The 15,315-nt window shown below is 41.8% G+C and overlaps 1 protein-coding gene across 2 annotated transcripts; it reads left to right on the forward strand.

The window, feature by feature from the left end:
• Positions 1-9,490: 9,490 nt before the first annotated feature.
• LOC100282758 (alpha-L-fucosidase 2) lies at positions 9,491-14,941 on the forward strand. Of its 2 annotated transcripts, none has more exons than XM_035961459.1 (5): positions 9,491-9,960; positions 11,563-11,769; positions 12,485-12,633; positions 12,727-13,003; positions 14,217-14,941. In XM_035961459.1, exons 1-5 carry the CDS (start codon positions 9,603-9,605, stop codon positions 14,519-14,521), a joined length of 1,296 nt encoding a protein of 431 aa, XP_035817352.1. In that variant the 5' UTR covers positions 9,491-9,602; the 3' UTR covers positions 14,522-14,941. The 2 variants fall into 2 exon arrangements, with proteins under 2 accessions (XP_035817352.1, NP_001351291.1); NM_001364362.1 differs by having other exon boundaries at positions 9,589-9,960; positions 11,560-11,769; positions 14,217-14,890.
• Positions 14,942-15,315: the final 374 nt, after the last annotated feature.

Consider the following 15,315-nt stretch of genomic DNA (forward strand, 5'->3'; position numbering starts at 1 on the left):
GCTAGATTTAGTAGACTTAGTGGCCCTACGACAAGAAAAGGATGAATCGGTTAATGATTACATCCGGAGATTCTGGGATACGAGAAACCGATGTTTTCAAATTCATTTAACAGATAAACAACTGGCGGGGATAGCCTTTGATGGATTGCGCTATTATTTAAAAGAGAGATTAGAAGGCATCCAGTTCTTTACGCTAGCACAATTACATCAGAAAGCTTTGGCATGTGAAAGCCGAAGCAAAGAACTAGTCAAAACAGTTCATCATAATGTCCATATAGTAGAACACAATCAAGGTAGTTCGGACGATGAACCAAAGGAAGTTTACACTGCCGAAATAGTTTGGCCTGAGCAGGCCAAATCTTCGGCTTGCTCCTCCTTGCAGTCAGTTCAAAAGAAACGGCAGGAGGATGTTAAGTTTATATTTAATGTCGGCAAATGTGATAAGATATTCGATGAATTACTAAAAATGGTAACATTAAGATCGATTATATCGTTCCACCCGCCGACGAACTAAAGCGTCGCGCATATTGCAAGTGGCACAACTCATTTTCCCATGCCACTAATGATTGTAATGTGTTCCGACGACAAATCCAATCGGCCATTGACGAGGGACGATTAAAATTTCAGGAGGACACGAAGCCCTTCCCAATGAATATGATCGACTTCAAGGGCAAAAGGGTCCTAATTTGGCCCAGCACAGCCGATAAGGGCAAAGACAAAGAAGTCATCATCGGCAACGCACGAGAGGCCGATGGAAACAACAAAATCTCTTGCGGAAAGTGGTGGCCGAGAAGACTCCTGATGGAGGGGAGACACTGAAAGTGACCATCACAACCTCTGGCTCAAGGGGGCATGCGCAGACAAGGGGACATGCGCGAGAACCAATATTGTGCATCGCGGACGGTCCGGTGTCCAGGCGCGGATGGTCCGTAACATCGCCAGACGGTCTGGAGCGTTCCAGCGGACGGTCCGACAATGCCAAGGAGCCACGACGACCACATACCTTCAAACCATGACAACCAGAAATAGGTACGTGGAAAACTAACACGTTCAAGGCAGCTGGTCGGTTGGTCAAACTCGACCCGACCTTTGATCAATTATTGTCCAAGTATGTGAAAAAGAAGGCTGACCTCAGTGACCGGCCAACAAGGCGACCTTGCTCGCCCATTCATGAGCAGCGTCAGGAAAGACCGATTGGACCACCTCACCAATCGGAAAAAATAGAAGGTCATATTGTCCAGTTGAGGCCTAACATACCTGCATGGACACCTCCACCCCCATATCTGCCTATGCCATATCCATATACATACATACCTCCACCATATGTCCTAAATCAAATATGGGGCATGCCATCATATCTATTTAGGATGCCATAGTACCCCGCCTGGGGGCACCCCAAACATCTGTTCTTGACAGGTTGACGCCTCCAGTACAAGACCGATTGAGAGCCCCTCAATCTGGTCCACGAGCATAGGCCCAGCAAGATTGCCGAACCACTCGGCCCCAAAGGCTGACTAATCCGGCAGGGGGTATATAGCTACGGCCTCCAACAGTACGATAAAAGGGGACGTCATTAAAGTAGGAACAACAGATGTCATCGTACAACAAAATAACGAAGGGGCGACGATTTCTGGTAAATCGGCCAACACAAACAAAAAAAGATACGGCTGTCAACAAAACGGCCGATTCAAAATACTCCAGGCCCCGATGGTGCCCATCGGGATTAACGCGATCGCAAAAGCGAAAATTACAGCGCCTAAAAGCAAAGGAGAACCAGGAAAAGGTGGCGGAAAAAATATTAAATGACATGCATCCGAAGTATCCGCCACCACAAAAGAGATGGAGACCAAATGCCGTCGAGGAAAATCAAACGGCCATAAAGACAGAAAATAAAACAACAACTGTGCAGCTCTTTGCAGGTATGGCAGATAGTCCGGCTATAAAGACCGGACCAACCGTACAGGGCGCGGACCATCCAACCCCTGAGGCCGAACCATCCGCACTACACCAAGACACCTCCAACAACGTACCAACCCCCATGGAGGAAGACGACCTGCGAGAAGAAGACCTGGTCGACTACGGAGCTACGCCAGAGCACTCAGAAAATTAACAAGGTGACAAATTGGTCAGGACCAATATGACGATCGGCGGTGCTGGGACTGGCAGTTCGATCAATGCTAAAGGGGTCACGTCCGTTGAGTCAACCATCGAGGCCAAGGCCACTACGTACCATCCTAGTAAGTGGCAAGATGCCTAAGAAAACCGATGTGATCACAACGAGTTAGTTGCTTTTGGTTCGCTCAGCTCCACCTAAAGGCAGTGAGGCATATGTTCAGCTCCAAAATGAGAGGCGGACGGTCCGCGCGTGCACAGAGCAGATTAGGGTTCCGAGTTTTGTGCTACGGTTGTTAGCTAGAGCGGAATTAGCTCGGGAGATTAGTTTGTAAAGGGTCCAGCCCCCCTCCTCTATAAATAGAGAGGTATACGGCCGATTTGTAATTATCAATCGAATCAATAATACTCCTATCTTGCATTTATTTCCTGTACAATTAGGAGTAGTTCTAGTCTAGTTCTAGTTTAGCCTCTCAATCCCCCAATTTATCTGCTTCTCTTCGACTCTACGTCGATTAGAGGAGTTTAGGTCGACCTGCTCGAGCCTAGACAACTCTTAGGATCTCTCCTCCCCGACGGGGTCCCTCCCGGGAGCGAGATCCAGGTGCCGCTGACGACCTTCACCGCCCCCTGTGCACGCGCAGACCGTCCGGCCCTAGGGCGTGGACCGTCCGACCGTCAGGCGGGGAACCCTAACCCTGCGCCAGGTCGCGGATCGTCCGGCCCCTGGCCGCGGACCGTCCGCGCCTGTGCAGAGAGCACTGCTGCTGGTTCTTGTTAAGTATTTGGCGCTCGAAAAAGGTATCAACACTGAGTAATTGGACAAAATCTATTCTGAATAAATAATCTATTATGAGTGTGGTTTTTTTAGGTACGGCGAATATGAAACTGTTAACTCCGTTCTCGAAGAATATTTGAGTCCGCTAATTTATGTTTGAACTAAATCGCGTCAAATAAAAAAACAAAGGAAATATTTTATGGATTCTGAGCTGGGGCTGTCGTAATGAAAGCGAGGGGCGAGGGAATAACATTCACATGCGTATACAGATTTATTCCGGTACTCGAATTCATTAGCTTTATTGCACACCTAGGTCAAAAAGAAAATGTGAGGAAAATATTCTTGAGGCAAGCAGTACTCCCAAATACTATACCGTCCCGTTTAGATTATTAGAATTGAATTACATTCTAATAATAGTAATTTAGTCATATATCAATTAAGCTAATTCGGTTTTATGTAAAATATATTTGTATACTATTATTAGCAAAATGTCAGGGATATTTATGTGCTACATTTTTATTATATAGGAGTGAGAGAAAGAGTGTCATGTAATTTACAGAGTAGAAACAAATTCTACTAATGCATAAAATCATTTCCCACCCTGCACCCCATGAATTTGAGATAGACTTATATCTGAACTTTGAAAAGTGATGGAATGTCAAATTCCAAACTAAATAAGTTTTTTTTATTGAGTGAATTCCAATTCCTCTAAAATGAAGGGATCTAAACGTCCCGTACTAGTAAAACACACGGGAAAATCCCAAAAATGATGAGTCCGTCACTGTTCACGTTTGCATCACTGATAAGAAACAGGAAAAAGAAAGGGATGTCCTAGAGAGGGACACACCAATAATTGCAAGAAAATCACCCCACCCGGCCCAAGATGCATCTTGAATTGACGCAATAGCTGCCGCTCCTTCAACTGTGGAGTGGAGGAGAAGACCCCCACGGAAAGGGCTCGCCGCCGAAAGGGAACAAGACATGGAACGGTCAAGGTGAGACATGCACGAGAGATGGGACGCACAGGGCAACTGGTACGTGCGTGCGCGAGGGTGGGTAGGATTAGATTACTGAACACTATAACACTGTGCTGATGCGATGATTAAACTAATAATAGTTATTATTATATTATAGTAAGGTTCTTTTGCAGCCAAAATACTTGGTCCCAATTCGCAAGTTATATGGTTAGTATTTATACATTCTGTGCACATACTATCTCCCCCTAAACCAGGACTGAAGCCCTGATCACTGTAACGTTCATCTATGGATTTTCAATAGCAATCGTTTTCTCCGTCGTCCCCCTTTGGATTTGACTTGACAGGAGGAATCGTTGGGTTGGGTGGCGGGGACACCGGAATCCCACTCCGGCCCACCGGGCACCGGCGTACTACGAAGATATCTTGTGGTCAACCCCGCATTAGCACTATCGACGATGGATGGTTACGGCAAGGCTATGGCTATCCTTCCCCACCCATACGTGTGGTGTGTGGAAACGAGACGAGCCAAATTTGGCTCGGTCGAGTAACGAGTTAGATTAGGCTTGTTGCTGGCTTGTAAGACGGTTTGTTGAGTCAATAAGTTTAGCCATAAACATAAACTTGTCTTTCAAATTATAATAAAAAATATTTAATATAATTTAAATAACATATTTTAAATTAATAGATAATAATATTACTAATATAATAGAGAAAATAGATTAATTTTATACATTAATCTCAAATAACATAAATTAATCGTCTATTTAGTACTGGCGACATTGGTAAAGTGTGACAGAAGTCATGCACGGCGTCAGGCGAAGCTGAAGATATCTACTTCTTAATTACTTGACTTTCGTTATTCAAAGAACTTAATGGCACCGTTGTTAGGCCAGTATTGTAAGTGAAGTATGTTGTACTTAAACCCTGGATTGGTATCTGTGTGGGTAAGAAATAAACAGCGTGATTGGACGTCCAGCTCGTGGGAGCAAGGCTCGCGGCGGGCTGGATACGCAGGGATCCTCACTCTCCGTATCTCCACGCGTACAAACTGACACAACAAAAAGCCACTCGGTTGCATCGGTGCGTGCAAGCTCGTCTTCATACATACAGCCCACCAATCACCGGTTAAGTGTGGTCAACGGAACGCGGCTAGGTATCCAATCAGGCGGAAAAAGAATCAGTCTACGGGAGCAACTTCTCACTCAAGCCAAATCCTACCTCCCCGTCGATCCGATTGTTCCTCACGTCGTCGCCGGCGATCGCCGCGGCCACGGGTGGGACAACCGGCCACCAACATTTGGCTCCGCGTTCCTTTCACCAACCACCCTTCACCCCCTCCATTCCTTCTATCCTTCCAACCACAAAGAACGAAAGAAAACTCCCGGAATCTATCATTCAAATCCGTTCACGGCGGACGCCTGCCTGTGCCTGAAGCTAGCGTGCGTGCCTGTCTCTGCTGCACCGTATCTTCTCCTGTGATTCCGACGGCGACGGTCGGTGGTCCAGTCCGCGGCCACAGGCCACAGCCGCACGCAGCACCCTACACCGCACGCTCGTGTTGCGGTTGGGATTCGCGAGGTACAAGCCGAGCGGCGGCACCATGCCGACCCAACTGGACACTGCTACCACCATGAGCTTTTCGTGTCTGCAGTCTACAGCAGCAACGCTCCTATCACGATTGTATCGAGCTGTCCCAAGTCAACAAAATTAGCATGCGTCTCTCTCTCTCTGCACAAGCCGCACCGTGATTCCATTTCCACCGCTTACGTCCTGGATTGACTAGCTAGCACTGGCCGGGGTTGTCATCCTATGACCAAAGAATTTTGACTCACCTGTACACAACAACCATGGTCTTGTTTGGTTTACATGTTGGTAATATAATGGATCCAACCATAACGAAATACAACACTAGACACTAATAACATCTAACCATTAGCACTTCAGCTGTTCAGCAGTTACCACATAAGTTGACAGGCACACAGTACACAGAAATACAGGCACACAAGTTGCTCAGTTTACAAATTATAAAATTCCATGTCCAGGCAATCAAACAAAGTAGATATTGATAATGATAAAGCAGTCCAACTGCTCAAGATGCCAAGACTGCATTCATGCTCTAAACTTTTTTTTTTTGACTGTCAACGGTTGGAGAGAATCCTCACCTAAATTTCATTGATTTTGGCATGACTAGGCCACACCTCAATGGCCTCGTTTTTTGGGGGAAACGAGGCAAATCCTTACATAATGTTGTGGCAGATCACAGATTATAGATTACAGATAGATGCGTAGAGCTAGCAGCGATCTGTAACATGCTCCAAACTTCAGCAATCAACAACAGTAGACTCAATTTTATACCTCCGCACAGGAAAACTGTCATCCTTAGACTTTGTTCATTTTATACCTCAACCATGTTGATTGAGGGGTATTGGATTAGAATGAGGTGAATTTTAATTAGTAAATTATTTCCCCTCTTTCTCCATAGATTTAGAAAGAAAAAACAAACATGTCCTTACCAGCAGAGGAGCCAGAGAGCCCGATCGCAATCTTGATTACAACAATATGGGTCTGAAGTAGCACCGAGACGAAGAGAGACAAAGAGATTTTTTTTTAACCAAGCAAAAGCCTACCAATTTACACGTTCAAGTGTACATAGCCTTATAAGCATCTAACACGTGTGCCCTTTTTTTCCTCTCTACCAATTACTACAAGATGAGTGTCGAGGACTTTCGGATGAGGACATATCTGATGCACATAAATTTTTGGTGCATATATAATACACATGAATTAAAAAAGTTCACAAAAAATCCTAAAAAATCATACATATTATTTTCATCATACTCCTATTATATACATTCGTTATATTTTAGCTATAATAAAAAGAGAACAATTTATTCGTTATATTTTAGCTATAATAAAAAGAGAACAATTTAGTTGATTTTCTAATTTAAACTTGTCAAAAATTTATCTTTTTATTACATCTAAAGTATAACGAATTTGAATTTGAAATTTTGCATATAATTGAAGTAAGATAGAAATAATATATATGGATTTTTTTCAGAATTTGTTTAAATTTTATTAGTTCATGTGTATCATACTTGCATCGAAAGCTTATGTGCACCGATATGTACTCCTCTGAAATGGGCACTCACTGTCATTCGAAAAAGCGACTCGTCTCGGCTCGCTCCGGGGTCGCCGAGCCAACGAGCCTAGCCATAAATATAAATCTGCTCCCTAATTATAATATAAAAATCTTAAAAATATTTTAAATAACATATTTTAAATTAGTAAAATAGATATATCACTAATATAATATAGAAAATAGATTATTTTTGTATAGTAATCTCAAATAACATAAATTATTGTCTATTCGATACTAATATTATATGCTAATTAAGAATTTATGTAATAAATTGTTATTGGGTCGAGCCACGAGCCAGCTCGCGAGTTGCACCGAGCCAAGCTGGCTCGCTCTTTTCACGAGCCACAAAAACAGGATCGGCTCGGGCTCGTTCTGAGCGTCGAGCCGGTCCGAGCCGAGCCGAGCTACTGGGAGCCCGCGCCAGCTCGTCGAGCTTGAGTTTTTTTTCAGCCCTAGCCGAAAGGGACCGAGTTCAGTGGCCATTTGAGACAAAAACTAGTATGACAACGATGCTAGGAACACCTGTAACCCCATGTTTTCCATACATTTAATTACCGAACTGTACACCTAAAAAAGTAGATTCATTAAGTAAACACGGCTAATATGAGTATATGACAGCTACGGTGGAGTGTGCAACGTCCATGGTGAAAAGGCCGTGTAGAGAGAAGCAAGCACGCCTCTCCGGCCTCCGCAGTGGCTTGGTCCAGAGTTCGCAACCACTTGAAGTTAAGCTGTGTTTAGCATGGCAACAGAACAAAACTAACCTAGCGTTTGGTTTTGGAATATGGTTGATAGATCTGTTCTACTATTAATTTATTGTTGTTTGGATTGATTCTATATAAAACCGAGTAATTCTAAAAATGAAAAAATTATGTTTAAATGTGGAATCATTTGACTTCTCAGAATCTTCCAAATCTTCAAAACCAATCGCTACCTAGGAGGAGCTGATTAGAGCCTATCAAACAACCTAACTACAGTGTTGTAGACTCCACAAAGTGTTTAGAGCTATAGTACAATTTTTTGGAGTACTCCTTTACTGCTATGAAAACTTTAAAAAATAATCTAGATATGGAGTTTAGAGTTATTTACCCGACACTACAATCGTTTATGAAAAAGGAATCTAAACTCTAGAATAGAGCTGCTACACTTAGAGTTTTGGAGAAGATCTGCTCTGAAGTGAAGCAGAGTCATGTCAAAACATGCCCTCACTATGACCTATTTGGGATAGCTTATTTAAACAGTTTTCTGAGAATATAGATTCATGAATGCTCGGACTGTTTGGACTGGCTTAAAATTTGACATTCCATCATTTTTAAGTCAATCTTAAATTCTTGGGGTGAAGTATAGAAAAATGATTTTATATATCAACGAAATATGTTTCTACTCGGTAACTTATAAGATGTTGTTCGTTTCACTCCTCTATAGTAAAAAATATAACAAATAAATATTTTCTACATATTGCTAATAATAATATACAAATATATTTCGTATATAATCATAATACCTTAAGGGCCCGTTTGTTTCGTTGGAATAAAATTCCATTTTAATAATTATAATTTAGACAAAACTAATTAAGTTCATATATTTATATATGTAATATATTTGTATATTATCCTAAATCATATGAGAAAAATAGTTATATACTACATTTATGTTATAACGAAGCAATTAGGAGAGTGTGCTATAAGTTGTACATCGGAAAAGTAGCATGTAAATCTATAGAATCAATTTCCATATCTCACTCCATGAATTTGAGATAGTCTTATATGATAACTTTGGAAAGTGGTGGAATGTTACATTCTAAAAAAATAGTCTATTCCATTAACAAGATTTCAATTCCTCAAAATAAAAGGAAACAAACGGGGCTTAATTGATATTTGCTTAAATTACTATTATTAGAATGTTAAGCAGGGCGTTATAAAAATCTGTATATAGAAAAATCTCCACGGTTTAGTATTTAGCAACCGGCAAAATCATCCCGTCACAACCACAAATTCTGAATTCACGTTAATTTGGACTACTCTCACGGAAGTCGTGCATGACGTCGCGTGGCAACAGAAAACGGAAAGAACAGACACAAAAATGCCGCGGCAGAAAGTGCCAGCGCGAGGGCGGAGAACCAGACCGAGCCGAGACGAAAAAGAAAATAAGATGACAGCTGAGCCGAATAAACCAAATTCAAACAAAAAAAAACGAGTCGGGAACGTATATGGTGCAAATCAACTCCTCCGTGTAACCGTTTAAATTTCTAATCTGATTCACATGATGGTGATCCAAAGGGACATACGCGAAATGAGAGTGGGGATTTGAAAAAATGTGATTAGTAACGGGCAGTTAAGTGTAAAATTATGTACGCCCCTAGATCCTTTGGATTAATATAATGTGGTTTAGATTAGAAGTTACACGGAGGGATTGATTTACACCAGTATATTCCCTAATTAAATAGAAACTCCGTAAAAATGAAAAAGAAAACGTTTTCCGAGCGAATTTGAAAAAGCGTGTGGATGGCTCCGCCGTCCACTCATTTTAAAAACCGCTGCCCCTCCGCCTTCGTCTTCCTTCCTCGTCCGTTCCGGCGTCCTCTCTCCCCCACCCCATGCCAACGCCCACCCCGCCGTCTCCGTCCCCGTCTCCCTCTTCTGGAACTTGCCCTCTGCTCCGGATCGGCGCGGGCCGTCGTTTTGCCATGGCATTTCCATCTTGGGCGACTCTGTTCTTCGCCGGGATGATGGTGGTGTTGGCAGCGGTGGAAGCGGAAGCGGAAGCTGGAGGAGGGAGCGTCTGCTTCGACCGGATGTTCGGTTTCGGGGACTCGCTCACGGATACTGGCAACTTCCTGCTCTCCGTGCCTGACGACTTCCCGGACCCCGCGCGGAACCTCCCCTACGGCCAGACCTTCTTCGGCCGCCCCTCCGGCCGCTATTCCGACGGCCGCAACCTGCTCGACTTCTTCGGTATCCTCCGCCTCTGTTGTTCATCCTTCTCCTCGACTTGCGTGTTCGTTATCGGCGCTTGATGCTCGTCCTCACCTTCGTCCTGATTAATGGGGATGGAATCTCCAGGATTTCTTTGTGCGAATTCAAACTTTACTACTACTCCATGGATTTTATCTCTACGGTAACATTAAGATTTCGTAGAAATATACTGTAGTTCTGGTGTCAATTCTGTCTACTTAGATTAATAATTATCTTCCTCTTCGCTTCCTTTCGTGCCGCGTACTCGTCAACCCTATGATGCCAGGGGATGGGAGTCACTAGTCGTTTAATTTTTATACAAGCAATAGACTAGTCGTTTAAGGGCTTGTTCGGTTATTCCTATCCTATGTGGATTGGATGGGATTGGAAAAAATTGTGAAAGATTTTGACTTGTTTGGGATTGAAACCCATCCAATCCCACCCAATCCACATGGATTGAGAGCAAAACGAACAGGCCCTTAGGAGGCGCCGCCAGTGCCGTGGTGGTGAGGAGAATATAGTGTGGCCAGTTATGCTATTTTCTTTTGGCCCCTGTCTCCAGCGAGAGCATGTTCCCCCTACTGAGATTGGGAATTTGTTAACCGTGGCGTTTACATAAAAAACATGCATTGTAAATTTGTAATTGCTGTTGGAAACGTCCATGTGGGGGTCAATGAAATGTTCTCTAATCATATACGATAACATGATCGGTTTCAGAATTCATGAACTATAAGCAGCTGCAACCATCTCTCTGCCTTTTTTTAATATTATGGGTGTGCGTGCTTGGGTCTTCTGGACCTCCTCTGGAGGAGCCCGTCTCCTTTTTCTACTGAAAAATGGCTCGCCAATTTAGACCTCCTTCTGCAGAGCTTCACTCCATGATTCTCTAGCTCCAAGAGCTAATTCTCCAATAGAGTAATTCCAAATGATTCTAAAGTAGAAATGAATCTATTTAACGAAAACCGTTTGACAAATTGTGCGTGAAGTGATTTCTAAGGGGTTATAAGCAGGTTTTTTTTGCTCCCACTCTCTAGTATAAAATGGAGACTGATTCACTTCACTCACACCATTAAGCAACTCAGTTTTTAGTCGTTTGGCTTTCTAGAAGTGATTCTCGCTAGTAACATAGCTGTGCCAGCTCTTGCCAAACACCCCCTTAAACGTTCGCCCCCTTAAACGTTTGGTAGGGCTTCTCCAGAGCAACCGGACCCGGAGTTGGAAAGGAGCCATACGGGGCCTATATACTAGTCACATATAATAAAATCTGTAGATCTCAATAGTTGGGAAGAAACATTCTACTGCAAATACCCAGCTGATACAGGGTGTATCAGCATAAGTCGGTTGCCATTCCCAGTTCTCCCCAACCACTAGCACTGGTGGCATCATCTCTCCTTGAACTAGCACACAATTGGTAGCTCCAAGCCTCCAACTAGGCAACTACCCGTTAAATTGGTGGCACTCATCATGTGGTCAACACTTACATATCGGCCTTTCATTTCCCAGTCATTTAACATTCTGGGCCTTTTCATGTTTCCGCATCTGATTACTTGTCCTGTCCTAACTTTGTTTTTGACATGTTTGTTCTTTTGTTACATGCAGCAGAGGCATTTGGGTTGCCATATGTGCCACCTTACCTAGGCAGTGGGGACTTCCAGAATGGCGCAAACTTTGCAGTCGGCGGCGCAACTGCTCTCAATGGCTCGTTCTTCCGTGAGCGCGGTGTGGAGCCTACATGGACGCCTCACTCCCTTGATGAGCAGATGCAATGGTTCAAGAAGCTTCTCCCATTCATTGCACCATCTGAGACAGGTAAGTGACTTCCTGAGTTATCTGTTTGGTCACAGTTCCTTTTCCTGCATGGTGTTTGATGAAATGGAACCATTACCTGTTAACAGGTTTATTAAAAATGTCAATGGGCCATCTGGTTGGTTTTTACATTATGTTAATAAAGATGGAAAGTAGTGGCAGGATGCTGAAAAACGTGCTGGCTAACTGAGCTACTGTTTTCAACTTGTGGCTTTGTGAGGGAGCACTCTGTTTTGCTTATTTTATGGTTGTTAGAGATTGTAGTTGACTAGTAGCAAGTGCCCAGCTGATAAATGTGACTCAAATTTTACTTTATTGGGCCTTCTATTGGGGTGAAACATGTGCTTTTATGTTTGAAATGTGATCTAGTGGCTTGCTATGGACTTATGACAGGCATGCAGGTGGGAATTATGGTTGTTTTGAGCACCAAGACATTTGTTGCAATTGTCAAACAATTCAATAATTATCATTTGATTATTTTCATGGGAAAACATAAAATATTTACCAAGTTTTGAAATGAGTATCGTCTATTTTTATTGTTTTAGCTAATATAAGTACCTGTATTAATTAATGATATTATTACAAAACGTCCTCCAAAATTTATACGAGAATCGCTATTGTGTGCCGTAGTTGGTTTCATGGAATTAGTTGTTATCAAAATCAAACACACACAACACAATGCAGTTCTGAAAACTCACTGAATTTTACTTGTATGCAGAGCTAAATGAAATAATGTCCAAGTCACTTTTGTTTGTGGGAGAGATTGGCGGAAATGATTACAACCATTTAATCGTTAGGGAGAAATCTGTTGATGAGCTACATGAAATTGTTCCTAATGTTGTTGGCGCCATAAGCTCGGGCATCACGGTATGTATTTGTGTTGTATGTGTGCCCCCCTTTCTAGTGAGGTAATGTTTAGAGCCTGTATGCATTTGCATTAAGAGTTTGCATGTTTTTCAGGACCTTATAAATCTTGGAGCAAAGAAGTTAGTTGTTCCAGGGAACTTCCCAATAGGGTGTGTCCCATTATATCTTGCAATCTTTCAGAGCCAAAAGGAGGGTTACTATGAGGAACAAACAGGATGCATTAAGTGGCTCAATGAATTTGCTGAGTACCATAATAGGATGCTTCAGGAGGAGTTGGAGAAACTCAGGAATCTTCACCCTGATGTAACCATCATTTATGCTGATTATTACGGTGCTGCATTGAACATATTCCGTGCCCCACTCAAGTTTGGTGAGTTCCATTTTCAATTCAAACCAACTAAAACACACTACCTCCATTTTTTTATTTGTCGCGGTTTAGTTCAAAAATGAACTAGCGGGCGACAAATATTCAAGAACGGAAGTAGTATGATATAAGTGATGTTGACTTTATGTTCTGAGTGGGTGATTGAACCTGTTATATTAAAAATTTGATACATGGAAATGTTTCAAAAGTCCTAAAAAGTGAGAAGTACTGTCACATGTTCAATGATCTTTAGTTATGGAGGACTGTTATTTGGTTATGCACAAGATATGCATGACTGTTACTTAAATGTTTGGTTAGTGCTATAAGTTGTGAACGCTATGCAGGTGTTGGTTAATCTTATGGATTGTGCTTTGTCTGGAGACAGGATGAGACTCTTAAGTTGGGTTTGATTAATGTTATTATCACTTTATTGATTAGCTTGTATAATTTGGTAAATAGGCAATGGACGCATCTTATATAATTCTTATCTACTCTAGTCCAGTTTATAAGGTGTTTGCACATACCAAGATTCAAACTTTACAATCTTTAATAAGCAATAATTTGGCTAACAAGTTTTAACTATTATAAAACAAACATGATATGGTTAAATTTGTAACTAAATATACCATCTAATAACCATAAGTTTATAACTACAAACAATATAATGTAAAATAAATGAACGGTCAAAGTGTAACTTAGGAAACCGTGTCATGTTAAACTGTGCCTTGTAAATCGGACAGGAGGGGGTAATAATAGGATTGTGACTGGACTGCTTTACCTGTGCTAGACAATAACATGACTCATTTACTTGTCGATCCAGTTTGCAACCTAAAGGCAGAGCTTTGAATCAACTTTGAACTGTTCTACAGTGCTTTATTATGTATGCTTAGCTCTTATTAGAGTGTCACCTTAAACGAAAATAGCCGGAAATAATCCGATGTTTTGTAACAAATTATTAGTCAAAATTTTAGCACGATCCTGTGTTCTCATTTGGCATAAATTTTAGCATCATAAAAAATATATTCTCTGCATCCTTAAATCTTTGTTTCTCTTTTTGTTGCTTACATCTGTGGAGCTTATCTCATCATCTGCATGTTATCTGCACTAACCCAGTACAAGGAACCTAACAGCTAGAGAAGCTTAGAGAAACAAACTATTCTATTTACCATCTCTGTTCTTCCATGTTTTATTTACTAAGCAACAAGAGATGTTCTTGCAGGCTTCACAGTCCCACTGAATGCGTGCTGCGGAAGTGACGCTCCGTACAACTGTTCCCCTTCAATACTGTGCGGGCGTCCTGGATCTACAGTGTGCCCTGACCCATCAAAATACATCTCATGGGATGGTCTACACTTCACCGAGGCGAGTTACAAAGTTGTCATCCAAGGAGTACTAGGGGGGTACGCCAAACCTCCTCTTTCAGAAGCCTGCAAGGGTGCGGAGTTCAAAGTTTCTCAACTTCACCAATGTACAGATAATCCAACAAACACCGTATCATACGATGCCTTGAGCTCTTTTATTTGATCTGCTGAGCTCAAGTACTTTTATATTTGTGCTGGTAAAAAAAGTGCAGTTTAGAGTTACAGTGGGCAGTGTAGATGCTGCAGGACCGGGTATCTTGGACACTTCTCAGAGCGGAGAAGAGATCCATCGATCTAGAGTCATGTAGTTCTACAATCAACTTGGCTGCTGGGAGGAGGTAAAAAAAGGTGGGGATTTTGTAGTGTGGAAATTTGCAATAACCGAAGGGATACAGGTGGTCATACTGCTATATAGGAACCTAGATCTATGATTCTGCTTCTGAGGGCAATGTATGTAGATATGGGCTCAGTTGCCTTTTAACAGATACATGCATATATACAGTGTAAATTTGTTGATTCACATTAACCAGGATAATAACCGTTGTCGAATCCTTGACTTAGATATTAACATTTTTTTTCTTTATATTAAGTTGTATGTGTCAACCAATTCAATCCAAAAGCTTAAACGTATGAAAGAGATAGACAATTCACTTATATTTTATTCTAACATTCTCATGTCGAGCCTATTTTAGGTCTCTGGCGTGGAATATAGGAGCCAGTAACAATTATTCTATTTAATTGTGCTTATTAGAATTCGAGCTCGAGACCTCTAACTCTAATACCATATTAAGTTGTATGTACCAATTCAATCAAAAAGTTTAAGATGATGAAAGAAGGTGAGAAATCCACTTATATTATATTCTAACACTTTGTACCGTTCTTGTTTGCAAATTCGTTTGTGTCAAACTTCTTCGAAAAATTTAGATCAGATGTTATATTAGATTCTAGCAACTATAA

The sequence above is a fragment of the Zea mays genome, chromosome 8 (assembly GCF_902167145.1).
Source record: "Zea mays cultivar B73 chromosome 8, Zm-B73-REFERENCE-NAM-5.0, whole genome shotgun sequence".
In the NCBI taxonomy this organism is placed as follows: domain Eukaryota; kingdom Viridiplantae; phylum Streptophyta; class Magnoliopsida; order Poales; family Poaceae; genus Zea; species Zea mays.

What these genes read in the sequence shown, in the direction of transcription:
- LOC100282758 (NM_001364362.1), top strand. Translation starts at nt 9,603, where the DNA reads ATGCCAACGCCCACCCCGCCGTCTCCGTCCCCGTCTCCCTCTTCTGGA. An exon ending in CAACCTGCTCGACTTCTTCG is followed by an intron (nt 9,961 to 11,559) that starts GTATCCTCCGCC and finishes TGTTACATGCAG; the next exon opens with CAGAGGCATTTGGGTTGCCA. An exon ending in CCATAAGCTCGGGCATCACG is followed by an intron (nt 12,634 to 12,726) that starts GTATGTATTTGT and finishes CATGTTTTTCAG; the next exon opens with GACCTTATAAATCTTGGAGC.